At 24.7% G+C, this 17,549-nt stretch overlaps 2 protein-coding genes across 2 annotated transcripts in view; both read left to right on the top strand.

Moving 5' to 3' along the window:
* Positions 1-1,819, top strand: part of LOC129616248 (1-phosphatidylinositol 4,5-bisphosphate phosphodiesterase epsilon-1-like) — a 108,836-nt gene extending 107,017 nt beyond the window's left edge. Inside the window, exon 12 of the mRNA XM_055531790.1 lies at positions 78-1,819. Within this exon, the coding sequence (XP_055387765.1) occupies positions 78-1,496 (1,419 nt within the window). The 3' untranslated portion in view covers positions 1,497-1,819. The remainder of the gene's footprint in view (positions 1-77) is intronic.
* Positions 1,820-14,267: 12,448 nt separating this feature from the next.
* Positions 14,268-17,262, top strand: LOC129616218 (uncharacterized). Its single transcript, XM_055531734.1, has 3 exons — positions 14,268-14,623; positions 16,068-16,161; positions 16,246-17,262. The coding sequence occupies exons 1-3, from the start codon at positions 14,557-14,559 to the stop codon at positions 16,622-16,624; spliced, it is 540 nt and encodes a 179-aa protein (XP_055387709.1). The 5' UTR covers positions 14,268-14,556; the 3' UTR covers positions 16,625-17,262.
* Positions 17,263-17,549: the final 287 nt, after the last annotated feature.

The following is a 17,549-nucleotide window of genomic DNA, read 5'->3' as shown; positions in this document are numbered from 1 at the left end:
TATGTTTTTATATTTTGAATTTGATTTGAATTATGCAATTTATGACAAATATATAATTTTATATGTTTAAATTTTAGGTAATGTTCCATGATATCGCGTTCTTAAGATTTACTGTATTTGATAATGATTCAAACCACATGGTGTCACAGCGTGTGATACCATTAAAGTGCCTAAGACCCGGCTATCGGCATGTTCGTTTACGATCACCTTCAAACCAACCCTTAAGTATGGCATCATTGTTTGTGTATTCCAGAGTGGAGGAAGAAAGTTTAGAACGTAATTCTGATGAAGCTGATGAGTTTATGGGAGGTCGTCGCGATGATCGTTTTCCAACTTATTCATCGACAAATGATACCGAAGATAACTTAACATTAAACAAAATTGGGAAAGTATCCGCAACTATTATTGGTCAGAACATTCCGTTAAAACGACGTATGTTTTTCCTTATGGTATATGGAGTCGTTTCAGAAGAACCATATACCATTTTGAAAATTACGCAAGAAACAACAACACAAGAAGTTATTGCTCAAGCTTTAGCGAAACGTAATAAATCTGGCGAACAAGTTCAGGATTATATTTTAGAAGAAGAAGTACAGCGTGGTTGGGAAAAGAAGGATCGTGATTTACCTGCAACACGGAGAATTCTCGATACTTTTGAAAAGCCTTTACAAGCTCAAGCTTTGTGGAAGGGTGAAGGGCGATTTATATTGAAACAAATACGGGATGATCCTAGTAGTCGAGCTTACATAACTTCTATACGCAGTGTTTCAAAACGTCGTTCAATGGGGGCTGGCGGCGTTAGTGACGACGAACCATTTTTAGTTTGCATATATAATGTAAGCGCTGATATTCCTTATACCATATTTCAAGTTGCAATCGGTTCGACAGCTCAAGATGTAATAGCTCAAGCTTTAATCAAAGCCAGACGTATTAATGAAGACCCAAATGATTTCGTTTTAATTGAAGAACTTGAATTTGGGGCAAGTGGTAGCTCATCGTCAACAAATACACAACAAAGACCATTAAAAGACGACGAAAATGTCTATACAACTCAAGCTAATTGGCAAACAATTGGGAAATTTATATTACAAGATAGATCTAGTATAACACCGTCAATGAGGCGTCACCGTATTGCGATTGATAAAATCAGTAGAGGTTTTAGCATAAGTCGTGCAGCTATGCTATCTGGAGGATCTAAACCACCAATACAAATAGCGTTAAGTGATCCCACCACATCAACTCGTATCAAATATAGATCAGACGATGCAAGTGGTAGCGGCAGTAGTAATAGCAGTAATCAAATGGGTCGTGGTATATTTAGAGCAAAAGGTAGTTCAGAAAAAGAAACACCGACATGTAGCCCAAGACAACGTCAACGTGAAGTACATTCAGAAGGTGAAACACTATCCGATGAAGAAGGGCGATCAGATTTAATGGCGATGGTATCAAGATGTAAAAAAATGTCAATAAAAAAATTAAAAGTATGGAAATCCTGAGTATTATCCTATTTTCTAGAATTTAATTAAAAATAAAATCGTACAAAAAATGATTAAAGGTTGAATTTCAAATTAAAGTGAGAGTCGATCAATGAAAAAGTTATAGAAAAAGATATTTATAAAAAAAATATGAGAAAATTTAAATTCTAGAAATGGAAATATTAAATCACAAAAAATATTTTTTTGAGAAATACATAAATGTAATTTAGGACATAAAAATAAAAATTAAAGTAAAATATTAATCTCTTAAGTAGGTTACATAAAGGAAAACTACTAAGAAAAAATTATATAGAACCTGTTTTGAAATTTATAATAAATTATAGATACACATTTACATATATATATGTAAATATATATATACACTTTATATATTAAGTTGGTTACTGAATTTTTATTGAATTCAATTACAATAATAAAAATTTAGTTTAAATGAAAAATTAAATAATATAGAAAAAAAAATTAAAACTCAACGAAAAACGGTTAAAATTTAATAATGAAACAATCTTATAAGAGAAATAAATAATATTAAATATAGTATATAAATAATCAATTAAATGGGTCTATCAACTTATAAAGAAGAGTATAATATTTAAAATCATTGACAGAAACATATTGGAATAAGTTTTAAACAAAAGTTAACTTACCAAAATGAACAATAGCGTTATCTAAAAAGTTAGAAAATTTAGAACCCATTAAAACTTTTCATTTATTCAACTCTCTAAGTCCGAAATTTTAATTATTTCAATATGCTCGCCATATTAAAAATATATTATTGATCGATCTCTGTTTACATAATTTGCCAAACATCAGTCCTTCCATTTAGAATTTATTATGGTTTTAAATATCGACAAATGAAATTTGTGGATGCAAAAAATAAAAGCGCAATCCTCGTTTGTAATTCGGAACAAACTTCTTTTTTTAATTGAGCTCAATTCGTAATTTCGATTTGTATTAACAGTAAACCACCGAACCTCTTTATAGAATTACAGGTACCATAATGTCACATATCAACAATTTGATAAATGAGTTCTGTAAATCGACCAACCAACAATTATTAATTCAATCTTAAATAAATCCAAATAAACATTTCTGAAACCTTCAAATTTAAAATCAAATATATCATAAATTTAAAATTATAGAAAAAATAGTTAAAGAAAATGATTATATTGTATTTACATAATATGTTCATTTTGGTAGGATTTTTTACATTCAAGGTGCATAAATAAAATAATTTAATACAGAAAATATATAGTAAATTAAAAGAAATTTATATAATTATATGCCGATATGTACATACATATATAATGTACATATATATTGTATATTATATAACATATATATTATTTCTCTAAAAAATAAAAAAAAAGAACAAAATTATAAAAAAAGATAAAAAATATTTATATGATATATGAGCTCCTTAACCCCAAAAAAAATTGTTTGAAATTAAATTTATAAGTAAAGTAAATAGATTTCATATGAAAAATTAATAAGTAAATTATAAATGGTAGATAAGTTTTTTCATAACAAAAAACCCAAAATAAAATTTATATAAAATTATATGAATGGAAATAACATATAAAACACAAAAAATATAATTTTCTCTTAAACGAAATTTAATTTATCAATTTACTGCACGTGTAAAAAAAATTAACTATAAAAATTTAAAAAATAATTACTTTCGGTAATGCCACAAAAATATGTTAATAATACAAATAATACAAAAATATATAAATCTAAATGTCACACCAATCGTTCATAACATTAACCCTTGACCTCTTGAATCGTTTTGAATCAAATCGCTTTTACTTGCATAAACAAGACCATAAATCATTTTATAAATTACAAAGATTTTAAAAAATCGGATTAAATTTTATGTCGATTATCTGTATTTCATTTGTTTTAGAATAACAAATAATTAAATTGGCACGTTGTGTCTTTTTATCCAATATTTAAAAATATTTTTAATATGTTATTCAACGTGGTGTTATTTGAATATATTTTAATTTATATCTTTTGAAAGGTTCTAACAATCGGACTCTTGATTCACAAAAAATTTATCAATAAAAGAGTTAATTCTATGAAATGAATTAGTCTTGCTTTCGGTTTTGTTTAAATATCTTAATAAAGCAACACCTACTTCTTTACTTACTTGAACTTCTTCTTTAATTAATAAATCATTTTCAAGAAACCTTCCGCTAACAAAAATTTATTCGAAGGTTTTTGTTAGTGGAATTGAAATAGTTTTGAAAAGTTTCAATTCTTTTATGTGATAACCAGCTTATATCCACTGTGGATAGTACTAAAGATGATGAACTTTTCCTAATGTCATTTTAAGACATTTAAACAAATTTGTTAAATATATCATCAAAAGTTTGTTTTGTGTTCCATTTAAAATAAATTAAATTACAAAACTCATTATTTTTTTTTTTTGGGTAATATTTATTTTTTTTTCAGATTTCTGATCTTACAATTTACTGAAAATTAAAATTTTTTACTATAATAAATTATATTAAAACTATTACTTACTATCGTATGCTACTAAATAAAATCGACTTTACTTTAAAGTTACAATTTGAATATTTCTAATAATGTTTGTCAATAGAAAAAAAAATTAAACTAAATGCCAAATATTTTATTTAATTACCATTATTATTATTGCGTATCACCTATAAAATTAAAAGCTTAATAAAAAACCAAATAAAAGAAAAAGTAAATTAAGAACCCCTAGTTTAAAATTTAATTGAAATATTAATTATGTATCTATTTAAATATAAAACTATTTTTAATGTGTTATGGAAATTATAAAAGAAAAAAAAATGTTATTTGACGTTTCGTTTTTCGTTTTGATATTTTGCAAATCATGTAATGTAAACTCATTATGTGCAGTTAAAAAATTCCTTTCACAAAGTGCCTCGACACCATTTTTCCACAAAATTCTAACAATTAATTTTAATTTTGTTTTAAAAGTTAGTGATTTATTAAATATTTGTAGACTCACTTTTACTTAAAATCACTTCATTATAAATGAAAATCTTTTTGCAGTATTGTCATCATATTTAAAGTCATATATTCTCAAAACGCTTGGAAATTTTTATTTTCTATACAAAAACCAAAAATTAAAATCATAACTGCAAACGATATGCACTAAATAAAACACTTCAGAATTATATTTTATGTTTAGTGATTAAAAAATATATTAAAATACTGCAATATTTTATCTTTATTAATGATCATTTTTTTATAAATATAATTAAAACATAAAATTCACATATTTATGTTTTCGATGAGGATTAGATAAACGGCAATCTGAAACTTTTCCATCTCTGAAATTTTAGAATAAAAAACAAACAAAATTTTAATTAAAATATTAACATTTAACTGAAAAAATTGTTATTTTGTACTTCCCGTGCTTAAGCATTACTAAATATTTATTATATACGTTAATAAATAATAATTTTTACCCAATCAACAAAAACTATAATTATGCATGAAAAATGTATAAACGAAACGTCATTTTGTTTAATTTTGTATTATTAAAAATTTTATTTCTTGTTTAATAAATTAATTATATTGAACGTTAATTGTTAGTAAAATTAAATTTAATAAAAAAATATGTAAAAAATGAAATAACATTTATAAACTAATGTTAACTAAATTAACATTAAAATAAGAGCGAAAGAAAAAAAAATTTATAAATTATGTTAAAATAAAAATCAATAAAAATAAAATCTCTTAATTAATTTATTAAGTATTAACAAAATAACAAATAACAAAACTTGTATATTAAAATGTTTGCAATTTAAAAGTGAAAAAAATAAATAAAGTATAAATATAATGTTATAAAAAAATTTTTATTTAAAAATAATTATAAAAAGAATATGGGGAATAAATGCGACTTTACTCTTTTTAAAAAAAGAAAATAAATAAAATATATACATATACATACATACATACATACATAAATTATAAAAATATCATAATTTAAACAATAACCAAAAAAGAGAATAAATAACTTATTTTATTAAATATTAGAATATCAAGAATTTTCAGAGCAAAAAACAGAACTGGGTAACAATAAAAATTCTTTGATCAGCACTACTTTGCAAATTAAATAAATTCATTGCAACATTTCAATAATGTTTAATTTTAAAAAATTTTTTAAATTTCATTAAAAATTTATTATTTTTAATGTTTTAAAATACTAAATAATAATTAAATAATAATCAGTAATACGAGTATAAATTATTTTTATTACTTTTATTTTTAATGCTGAGTCGTTTTGTTTTTATTTGCAATAAATTTTTTTTAAAAGTCAATATATGTGTTGTAATACGTATGTAGAATGTGTTGTAATACGTATGTACAATGAAATTCTTGTGCATTAAAAGTTTATGTATTATTAGAAAAAACACTTTAATTTCAATATGAGCGAATCAATTTTCTTAAAATTTTAAATTTTTATATTAAAGAAAAGTTTGGTAAATATTTCGGATGCGACTGCAATTTCGATTATTTTAGTTTTTGTTATGTGTGGAATATAAATTTGTAATTCATGTGACAAAAAATTTATGGTAGTAATCGCAAAAAGTTCGTACAATTTATTTTGAAAATCTTATTCCCTTACACTTTTAAGTTTCAATTATTAACTTAGTTATCTTTCGAACAAAAAATTCTGCTAATAAAATCATAATTTCGAGTCTAATCACTATAAGGATTTCTAAACATCAAATGTTTTTATTTTATATTAAAAAAACAAAAATCTTTTCAAGTTTTCTTTTAAAAATTAATTTACCTTTATGACAAAACTAGCTTATTAAGAAATAGATCACATGAACTTTAAAACGCGTTTAAGCAAACAGTTGTTAATTTTATTTCTATATTTCTGTACCTAATTTTATATGGAATTGTGTACTTGATTGAATATACACCACAATGTAACAAAACATTATAACGATCAAAACCACATCCACTCTGCCGAATATTTACCATTGTTTTTGAATTCTCAAGTAAAAATTTCTAAAATAATTTTCAAATATCATTTTATTATTTAGTTACAATATATTATCAAAAATAATAAAGGACTTTTTTATTTTATCTTTTTTTTGCCACTATAAAAGAATTTTAGCTTTTTTGCTACTAGATTCAGTTTCATTTACTTTCCGCAATCGACTATGTTCTATTAAAAATAATGAATGCCATGTTCTACATTTTAATGAATCAAAGCTTAAAATATTATGCAATTTTATCATTAAATAATACCTTATTCACTATAATATTACAAAATCCTGTGTTCTGTGAACACGACATCATCATTAAAATATATATTTTTTTTAAACTTTTAAAAAGAAACATAAATTAATATTAAAATGAAGGCCGTCACACTTCTATTCTTATTATAATGTATCATCCTAAAATTTATTATCACATTCATAGTTGATTGCTCGCATTACTAAAATAAATATCGATATTATTATTAGATGCATATGCATATATAAATATAATAAATTATATTTACACTCACATAATAAACTATTAAAAATTATTGTTCTAAATTTATTCCACCTATACAAAGCAAAATCTCTTACCTATCTTAATATTAAAATATCTATATGTATAAATAAATTAAATCATAAACAAAACTTCTTATATTACAAGACACGCTCATTATTATATACCAAAATAATATGTTATTTATTATATTCATTATTACATATTTTTAACCACAGATTCAAAATCTGTATACTTTAAATTATATAATTAAAAAAAATTTTGTAATTTAAACTTATTTCCAAAATTTTATAAAACTTTTTTATATAAAAAAAAAACCTTTTTTAACTTTGTTAATAAACAATGAATATTATAAATCAACTAAAATACAAACATATTACATTATATTTAACATGCATATAGAATCATTATATAAAAAAATAAATGAATCATTTAAAAGAAGTTAAAATTAAAAAAATTAAAAAACAAAACAGCCAAGATTATTTAATTTATAGAAGTTTAAATGTAAAAAAAATACAAACTAAATAAGCAAATGAGAACAAAAACTTATAACATTATTATTATTAAAAATCATATATCATAATTTGATTTAGAACGGTGAAAGATGAAGAATTTGGAAATAAAAATTAAAAAAAAACAAAGAAAGCTTTAATTATTTTAAAATACAAATTAAATAAAGAATGTTAAAAAAATCTTAAATCGCATAAATGTATAAAAATAACGCATTAAAAAATTGTAATAAAAAAATTGAAATTATAAAAAATAAACTCATTTTATAAATATTCAAACTTAACATCAGTGTTGCCATTTTCTTTATATTTTATTATAACAATTATTGGTGAATTAGAACAACTGTTTCAAAATGTTGCATAAGTATTTTTTTATATTTACTGACTTTAGTAGATATTTACAATCGATTTTATTCGATCGATTTTATACAGTTTATTAATTAAGGAATTTCCTTAGTTAAGAGTTATACTTCAATATCAAATCAATCAGATAACAAATATTCAATCTATGCCGACACTAACCTGAACATTGTAGCTTCCTGATTCAACTAACAGATAATATACCTAAATGGCGGCACTTTTGTGGCTGTTGTGAATTTTACACAATGATAATTTCAAAAATTCATAAATAAACCAAAATCGCAAAGCTATAATAAAATAATTTATAAATGTAAAATTTTCTACCAAATACAAACAAAAAAAAACTTAAACATATTTAATTATAATAAAACTAAATAAATGTTTTAAATACAAAAATAAAAACAGAAACTATAGTAAAATATGGCTTAAGTATTAAAAACTCTACTCGGAATTTGTCCATACACAAATTATTCGAAATATGAAACTTGTATCAGCTAGTGACAATTTCATAAATTAAACCTTGTAATTAAATACTGTACATTTTGCAATAATTCTATAAGTGTTGTCATTTTATGTTAATGCGCCTACGAAATATGCAAAAAATTAAAATCCGTTCATCCCAAGAATTGTAAAATTAATACCAAGAACCATTTTCATATTTTATATAAATTATTTTGAGTATAGTTTTTCGTACTTTTCCCAAATTATAACACAATTGTACATATGTATATTTATACATATATAAATATATGTATATATAGGCATGAATACACTAATTGCATACTAATGTAATGTAAGTCAAGATTAAATTAAATAATTAAAAGAAAATTATATACCAAAATTTAAAAATAGGAATAACTTAAAAAATATAAGTAAAATTTTCTTAATGAAAATCTAAACATATGAAAAAAAATATGAAATTCTATCATCTTTATAAAAAAGTAAATAAAAAAATTAAAAATTCAATATTAAACTAAAAAAAAAGGGAAACCAAAAATTCATTTTAAGTCTTTTTTATCAAAAAAAAAAAAAAATAAAAAAAATATTTTACTGTGAAACTTTTTTTGGGTTATGTTTTTTCTAATACTATAAACTAAAAAAGAGAAAAAAAAGTGAAAAAAAAATATAAAAAAATATTTAAAATAAAAAAATGGAATAAAAGTTTAAAATGACAACAAAATGTCTTTTCATCAATACAGACACCCTTTTTGTTTTTGACCCCAAAGTCAATACGAGCGACCAAAAATTTTAAAATTGAGTACCCTCCTCACCGAGGGATACCTATACAGCCCTGCTCTCAAGCATGCGCAAGATCCATTCACATACCAGTTCGTGAATAACTCTCCTTTGCAAAGCAGGAAATTGAGTCATATGAGGTATTGTTGAAAACGCCCTCTATATATCCCTATATAAAGGCGACCAAAGCAATTTCCCTTTGCTCCAACGACTCCTCCATATTAGAGGTGAAGTTTAGCAGAGCCATGTCGGTGGTAAATGACGACAAAGTGATCGGTCTCATCGATTTTGGATAACTAGTCGTCACCCTGCCAGCCTTGGGAATGAAAGTCACCAGCGCACTGGACCATGTACGCAGAAGATAACCAAACGCAAGACTGACCCTAAAAAGCCTCGTGAGGATGAGGGCGACATAGTCCTCGCCTTGCTATTATAAAGGGCTTCAACGACCTTATGCCCCATTTAGCCCTTTCATAGCTAACAATTTTATTAGCTAGAGTCCAGACCTGCCCCAGTGGCCTTCTGTGATCATGTAAAGCCAAACCGTCACCAAAAATGCCTCTGCCATCCAAGCAAGAGCTGAAGCGTTTCTTCCCTGGTCTCAGTGTAATTCCCATCCGGCCTCATAAGGAGCCCTACACCATTGCTAGATTCCATTGACAGATTCCGATGAATGCCGTGGCAATTCTGCAATACGAGTATCAACGCCTCTGTGTAGTGTTGTCATGGCAACATTCAACATGGCCGTTGAATGGCAACATTTTTACTAGCATTTCACAAAATATTTTTTTTAATATATATAATCACTAGCATATACATATAATCACAATTATAATTACTTCACATTCAATTTAAAACCACAAAGCGCGTATTCATCACACTGAGTTTACACAAATGTGCACATTTTATAGTGTATTCTTTACAAACTTAAAAATTTTCTTTCATATTCAAAAATTTTTTTTTCAATGGTTGATAATTTTTCCGAAGTATAATTCTTTTTTTTTTTTTTATTATTCTCTTCAGAGAAGAAAATCAGCTTTAATAAAGTGCGTATGTAGCGCACGAAATATATTAGCAAACAATAAAAAAAAAGTATTTTATTCCGAATAAAAGGAAGTTTTCTTTTCATACCAATAAAAAAAAAAAAGAATTTCTTTTATATCTTAATATATTACCTAATTCAGGGTTCTTGAATTTTTGCAACGGAGAAAGCACATGACAATAATTGAATATTGATTTTCTGTAATATAGTTCTTATGATATGTCTTCCAATAATTTGGAATTCAAAATTTCACCATTGGTTTTCACGCAGCTTTTTCAGTTTTAATCGATCGACCGTATTTTCAATAAGGTAGTTATTGAAAAACAAACTCATTTATTTCCACGATGATTGGTAGCTTGTCAAACTTGACAGCACAGTTCCAGTTTTTCTTGTTTTACTCCTTTGAAAATTCTAGCACTTTAATTTTGGCTAGATCGAGATCTATTCGCAATATGTACTTCACAGTCTACAGCTTCGTGGTCCAGAGTTGTAAATTGTTTGTATTGTTTTAGGTTTATTTTTCCTGAAGTTTCTTGATAGGTTTGTTTTTGTTGCGAAGAACACTTTGTTTCTTCTTGTTCTTTAAATTCCATTCTTCAATGCTCACCATTTCACTTTTTATATACATACATATTTCAGCATTGTTTCCTTGAGAAAATAATATAAAAGCTGGTTTAAAAAAGGCGAAAGCATTCTGGCTAATGTGTTATTTGCAGAAACCAAATTTTCATATTTGTGCCACAAATTTAAATTCAATGTGAATATGAAAATATTATTTAAATTTGGTATAGTAAATGTGATGTTTTTCATTATTTTAATTTTATATAAATACATACATACGTATGTATGTACATAATATTTATATGTATGCAATGTGTTTATTACATAATAATCTGAGATTATAATAATGGGAAATTCATTTTTTTCTTAAAAAACTACAAGAAATTAATTTTCCATGAAATTGTTAGATTTAACATGATATTTTTTTAATGTCAATTTCTATTATACAATTTATTTTAATAGTTGAAAAAATTTAATTATACGCAATTTATATACAAATGTCCCATTGGTTGATATTGTGTATATTTTAACGTACAGAAGTATATAACTATATTTGCTTATGCATACTCAAAGATTTTAGACCCATAATTAAATGTACGTTATTATTGTGAATCTATTTAAAAGAAAATTTTTAACATTCTGGTCATATACATACTTACATACATGATTATTCAATCGTATGTAATTGTGTTAGGAATATGTTGCTTTTAATTTTTTGATTACGTAATAACACAATCAATAATTACTCAATAACTTAGATATACTTACATACTAATTGCCCACAAAAAGGACAATAACGATATGTAAATATGGACAATAATTTCCATATGCATTCGTGTAAAATCTTTAAAACCTTAATTTGTTCTAAGATCATATAATTATTAGTTTCAATGCTGCGATAAAGAAAAAATTCAATACAATCTCTATGAATATTGTATATTAACCAAGATTTTGGTCTAAATTTTTTTTTAAAGCAAGTTTTTAACCTTATAAACATAATTGTAAGAAACGAGAGCAGAGTAGTAAAATGTTAAAGTAAATTAGCCTTCCCGAAAACAATTTTTTTTGCAATTTTTCTTAATAATTCAGAATATGCCATATGTTCATAGGTTTGATGCCTGCAATAGTGTTGATTTAACTAAATTATTTTTAATTCTGTAAAATTTTCTCTGTAGTGATGTCCAGTTTCTAATTTCCAAGCCTTGTAATCTAATTCCCACCCCACAAAATATTTAATTATAAATAGAAAAGAACTTTTTCACATTGCTCTTCTAATCGTCATTCTAAATCGAAACCTGACATCAAATTATTAAAAATATTTTCAAAGTTTTGAATAGCCTGTGCTAGAAATTGTCTAAATTGCTATCTAATATAATAAAAATATACTCATATGCATATTACAACTAGCAATCATCTTATTTGGTAATACGAATCAATTGAGTTGAATGTACAAATAACCCGAAAATTTCATATATTGCTATTCCTGTTTTAAAAAGTTCAAAAAATTCCTCAAAATAAAATATTCAGTTTACGTTCTTACAAAAAATTATAAAAAGTCTGCACCGTTTGCGTAGTCAAATAATCTCTTTGCTAAAAAGGCGTACTGAATTTAAATAATAGAGAAAAAATTATTTATTTATAGGTAATAATCAAAAATCTTATTAAAATGAGAACTACGTGCCTTTCTTTATAATATCTTTAATCGCTATTATCTATGTATAACTATACGTAAATGTAATCCGTTAATAATAAAGAAAGTTTACTTTTATACATACTTAATAGTAAAAGTTATATCTTTTATATAAATTTACTTTACAATTTACAGTGGCATGGAATAAATTTTTTGCGATCAACTCAAAGAAAATTATAAAACTTTTACAATTCTTTAAAAAATTTCGCGACTACTATTCATATGATGGGACTACGAAGTTCAGTACCTACTTTGGAAAAATTACATCGGAAATTTTGAGAACCATGAAATTCTATGGGCAACCAATAACAGTAAAACTACTAAAGAATACTCGCAATTTGTAAGTTTTAAGAATTTCAAATTTGAGCTTCAAGTTAAGGCAACTTGAGTATGTTTTTGTTAAATTATCATAGTTGCAGTAGGATTGTGCTTAATAATTTGTATTAATTTTTTAGAAATAGGTAGACTTGGACCATAACCTCGGAACCACGTTCATACTTATATCTTAATTAAAAAATTTATTATTGAAGTTTTTTGGCTAAATGAATAACAGTTTTCAAAAAAGTCGAGTTGTTATAAGATTATAAACTACTTTAAAATTATAATTAAAATTAAATTATAGAATTTTTAATTCTAATCATCCAAAAACTTTTAATTATTCTCTTTTCTATTAAATTTAATTTTGTTTGTAAAATTTTTAATTAAAAACCAAACAAATTAACATTATAACATTTTTCCAATAGAGTTTCCAACCTTAATAAACTTTTAATGAACTTTCAAATAAAAAAGTTAAATAAAAACAAAACTTTTCTTGATCTATTGAACATGCAGATTAAATACTTACCTATTTAATATTTTTTGCATGTAAATGTACAAGAAAAATGACCTGCACTTTGATTGGTTAAGTAAAGTCTCATTTCTTAAAGTTTTATATAATTTTTTTTGCCCCGCAAAATTACAATTTAATAAATCGAAAACAAAATAAAGGGCTTGTAAGTCAGCACATTTCCCCAAAAACAATTTATATGTTGTTTTAAAATAATTTTCTTCATTAATAGTAATTTCACAAAAACGATTTTTCTATATTGGTTCATAATATAACAATTCCAAATGTGTGCATGTATATGTATGCAAATCAGTAATCAAATATTTGTATTGCGATTTAAATTCATTTACATCGTTCCTCACTATTTCTTTAATGAAGACTATTTATATAGAATGTTACTATACGAGTATTAATGGATCAATCAATTATTACAACATTGGACCGTCAGAATAAAATTTTTTTAATGTTACTTTAAATGTACGTATGATCCTTTTGTGGATTAGTCGGGTCAATTTAAATTGCCCCTTATAAAATTAGGCTTCAGTTTTTTGTCGTATGGTGGTTTCTGATACACACACTTTTTATTGACCAACTTTTTGTGGTTAACATGACTGCCTCGGTTTTATTAGGTCGATTCCCAGGAACATAAGATTGGGTGTTAGCTACATGACAACTTGTATTAAAAAGACGTCTAATATACATGCATTGACTTCGTAATGAATTTGTACGAAATTTTTAAAAGAAAAATCTGTGTAACTTCTGTGTATGCTTAAATTCTTAAAATTTTCTCATCCAACGATAACATTAAACTGTTCAAAAATTTTTTTGTTTCCACACTTTACAAACTCCTTCCATATTCACTTTTTCTCTTGGCACCACATTATCTAATATTTTTTATAAATTTTGTTAAGAGTATACATATACATAAATATCTACTACACTAAGCCACAATTTAAATATCCTTTGATCCTTCTGGTCATTTTTCTATATAAAGGAGCATCACTACAAAATGTGAAAGCAAATTTTAGTTCACATTCAACAGGTGAACATTATACGCTAAACAAATCGCAGTAGTGGCTATACTGCTAGCATAGGATTAAAATTAAGTTGAAAAAGAAAAAATTATAAAAAGTGAAAGAGAATATCAATTTTTGATATTTTAGTTATTTTTATTTATAAAATTTCATTTTAATTAAATAGTTTTAAAAGATATACGCCTGCATTAAAGACAATAGTATTGTGTTAACAGTGATATTAAAAAATTAAAAAAAAAATCCTATACATATCAATTTATTTTAACATTTTTTGAGATAATTGCAAAAGGAAAAATGAAAACTTATAAAAAAATTTACAATTATTTAAATTCAAGGATTTATTTTTCATTATTTATGTTTAGTAAGTAGCCTTTGTAAAAATTAGTAGTTATAAATTAAGTAAATTATCAAAGTAATTATATAAACAATGTATGTATGTCTATACATATGAAACAAAATTTAGTTATTAATTGAAATAAGTACATTGAAGAAAAATTTTAACACTAAATAAAATATTAATTAATATTAACATTATTTAGTATAATAGATTTCATAAATTTAGTAAAATTTGAATTGAGAAATTTTCTAAGCTCTTAAAATTAAAATTATGAATGCCACCACCTCATTTAAATACATAGATCTAATTTAAGTTACAATCCTTTTCCTTTTGATAAAATTAGGAAAATTTGAAGTTAAAGAAACTTTGTATGACTGTCCAATTTAAAGCGAGCATGTACATTATAAGTACGTGCTTTAAAAAAAATGTACTTTACAAATTACAAAAAGGAAAACAAAATTTTTACTGATTTACGTTCTAATGGTGCGGAGCTTAATATAGGCAAATGTCAGCTATTAAATTTCTCCAGGAGGCGTTATTCTGCAAGGATAAGGTTTGATTACAGGATAAATGGCAGATTCTAAATACGCTTGACCAAATTTGTCATTTAGATGTTACGTTAGATTGTAGGCTCGATTTTAAAACCCATATCAATTTGATGGTTAATAGGGTGAATTACTCTAGGTTCTGTCATGAGATTGGGGAAATTTAATGACCTTATTATGGCGAAACATCTTTATGTTGCTTTCGTGAGGCCCGTTTTTCTGTACATATATCAGGTCTAGTTTCCTCTTTGTAATGTTAATATTGATCGTTTTGAATTCGGGAGGTGTTTCCTTCTCATTGCTTTTTTTGGTATGGATTGGTCGATTCCGTTTAGATTACCCCCTTATGAAATAGGCTTCAGGTTTTGGACTTAAGGTCCCTTCGTTGTCATAGGGTGGTTTCCGATATAGTTTTCATTCATTCAATTATAGTGAGTAAAATGCTTGCCTGATTTTATTTACAGGTCGAGCTATTCAATGGTCCGCGTCATAGTACGGATTATGAGATGCACGAGTCAGTGACGCGTATATTACGCGAAATCAACTTGTATTCGTCTGTTTGTACGAACATAAGTAAGAGGCTGCTTAAGGCCAGTCTATACAGTAGCACCGATTTTGTTTAATTTATTTCTAGTTTATGTGACGCTTTCTATTAAATCGCCGCACATTAAATCATGCACGTTTGGTTTTAGCTGTTTAAATTTTTAATTTGCTTATTAATACTTAATTAATACTATACTAATATTATTTTTTCCTCCCCCCTTTTCCTTTTCCTTCCCTTCCCATCTATAAATAATTACGCTTTTAGTTAGGTTTTAGTTTTATTTTGCAATAGTAAAATCCTTATAGTAAGTAATCGTTTTATATTAAATACTTTTTATGTAATATGTTCATTTATAACTTTGTACATAAATAATTTACAGTTTTGTTAATGTGGATGGCATCAATTTCTAACGCAATATCATGTGATTCATGTGGTAGAGAATGTACCAGAGCATGTGGAACAAAACATTTTAGGTAATCATAATTATACAAAAAAATATTAACTTTATATATTTAAATAAATAATATTCTTTTAACGTAATTATTGATTATGTGTAGAACATGCTGTTTTAATTATTTACGAAAGAGATCAGATCCATCGCTTTTAAAACTACAATCTGCAAAATCAACATTACCATCTTCTTCAGGATCCTCATCAGTATTTTCGACTACATCTGATTTAGAAACTCCAACTGCTTTCTTAATTAATTCTATTTCAGATGAACAAATTTATGACCCAAATATAAATTATCGAGTTTTAGAACAAATAATCGATGATATTCAACATGATTCAAAATCATTGGAAATTGAAGTAAGAAAAGCACTTAATACAAGAAAAGCAGAATATGCTGAAAAAAAACATCAATTACAAGAAATACAACAGCAACAATTGCCACCGCAACCAAATAATATACAACAAAAAGAATTAGACTATTAAAATTTTGAAAGATTGAATATGTGTGACGTCATCATTAAAAAATTAATGATGACAAAAATTGATTGAGTACAACAAATTTATATGTATAGCTAATATAAGAAAACAATTTGAAAAAATTCTTTGTTTTTTTTCCAAATTTTTGAATTCCTTAATTAAAAAAAATTTTAAAAATTTGAAAAAAAAATTACATACATATAATAAAGCACTTTAATTATATAAAAAAATATTATTAATATGTGGACATTTTTAAAGCTTCCGAATGTCTGAAATACAAACTATTATATTGAATTCATTAAAACTTCAAATTATTATATAATTAAATAATGTTATTAAAATTAATTAATTTAATAAATATTTAAAAAATTTCTATTTATTTCATTAAATAAATTTTTATTGGACTTTTTTTAAATATTAAAAATTAAAAATTTAATTAACAAAAAAATGCCAAAAAAATAGTGTCACCCACAAACACACCATCAACTTGCACGAATTTTATATGTTGACTAAAAATGAAAAATTCGTACAAATTGATCATTAATAATTAATTTGACATTTAGTTTTTATAAATTTTATTTTTTACTATTGTAATTGTGATTAAAAGTAATAACGTCAAAAAAAAAACTTCAATCTCTGCAAAAAATAAAAAAAAAAAACACACTATTATTAATTAAATATTTATATATTTTATATATTATGTATGTATGTATATATAAATGTATATATATCTATATTATTTTATAATATTAAATATTTCATAATAATTAATAAGAAAAATATGTTTAATAATTTTGTTGTTGTTAACACCCTGGATAAATCCATGCACACAATATTGCATATGTATTACCACATATATATACATGCATATGTATCTCAATTAATATTGTTAATATGTTTGTGTACAGCAAATTTATATTGTAAAACTTTA

This window comes from Condylostylus longicornis, unplaced genomic scaffold (assembly GCF_029603195.1).
Source record: "Condylostylus longicornis isolate FDR11 unplaced genomic scaffold, ASM2960319v2 ptg000163l, whole genome shotgun sequence".
NCBI lineage: Eukaryota > Metazoa > Arthropoda > Insecta > Diptera > Dolichopodidae > Condylostylus > Condylostylus longicornis.
This window is presented reverse-complemented; position numbering and strand designations above follow the sequence as displayed.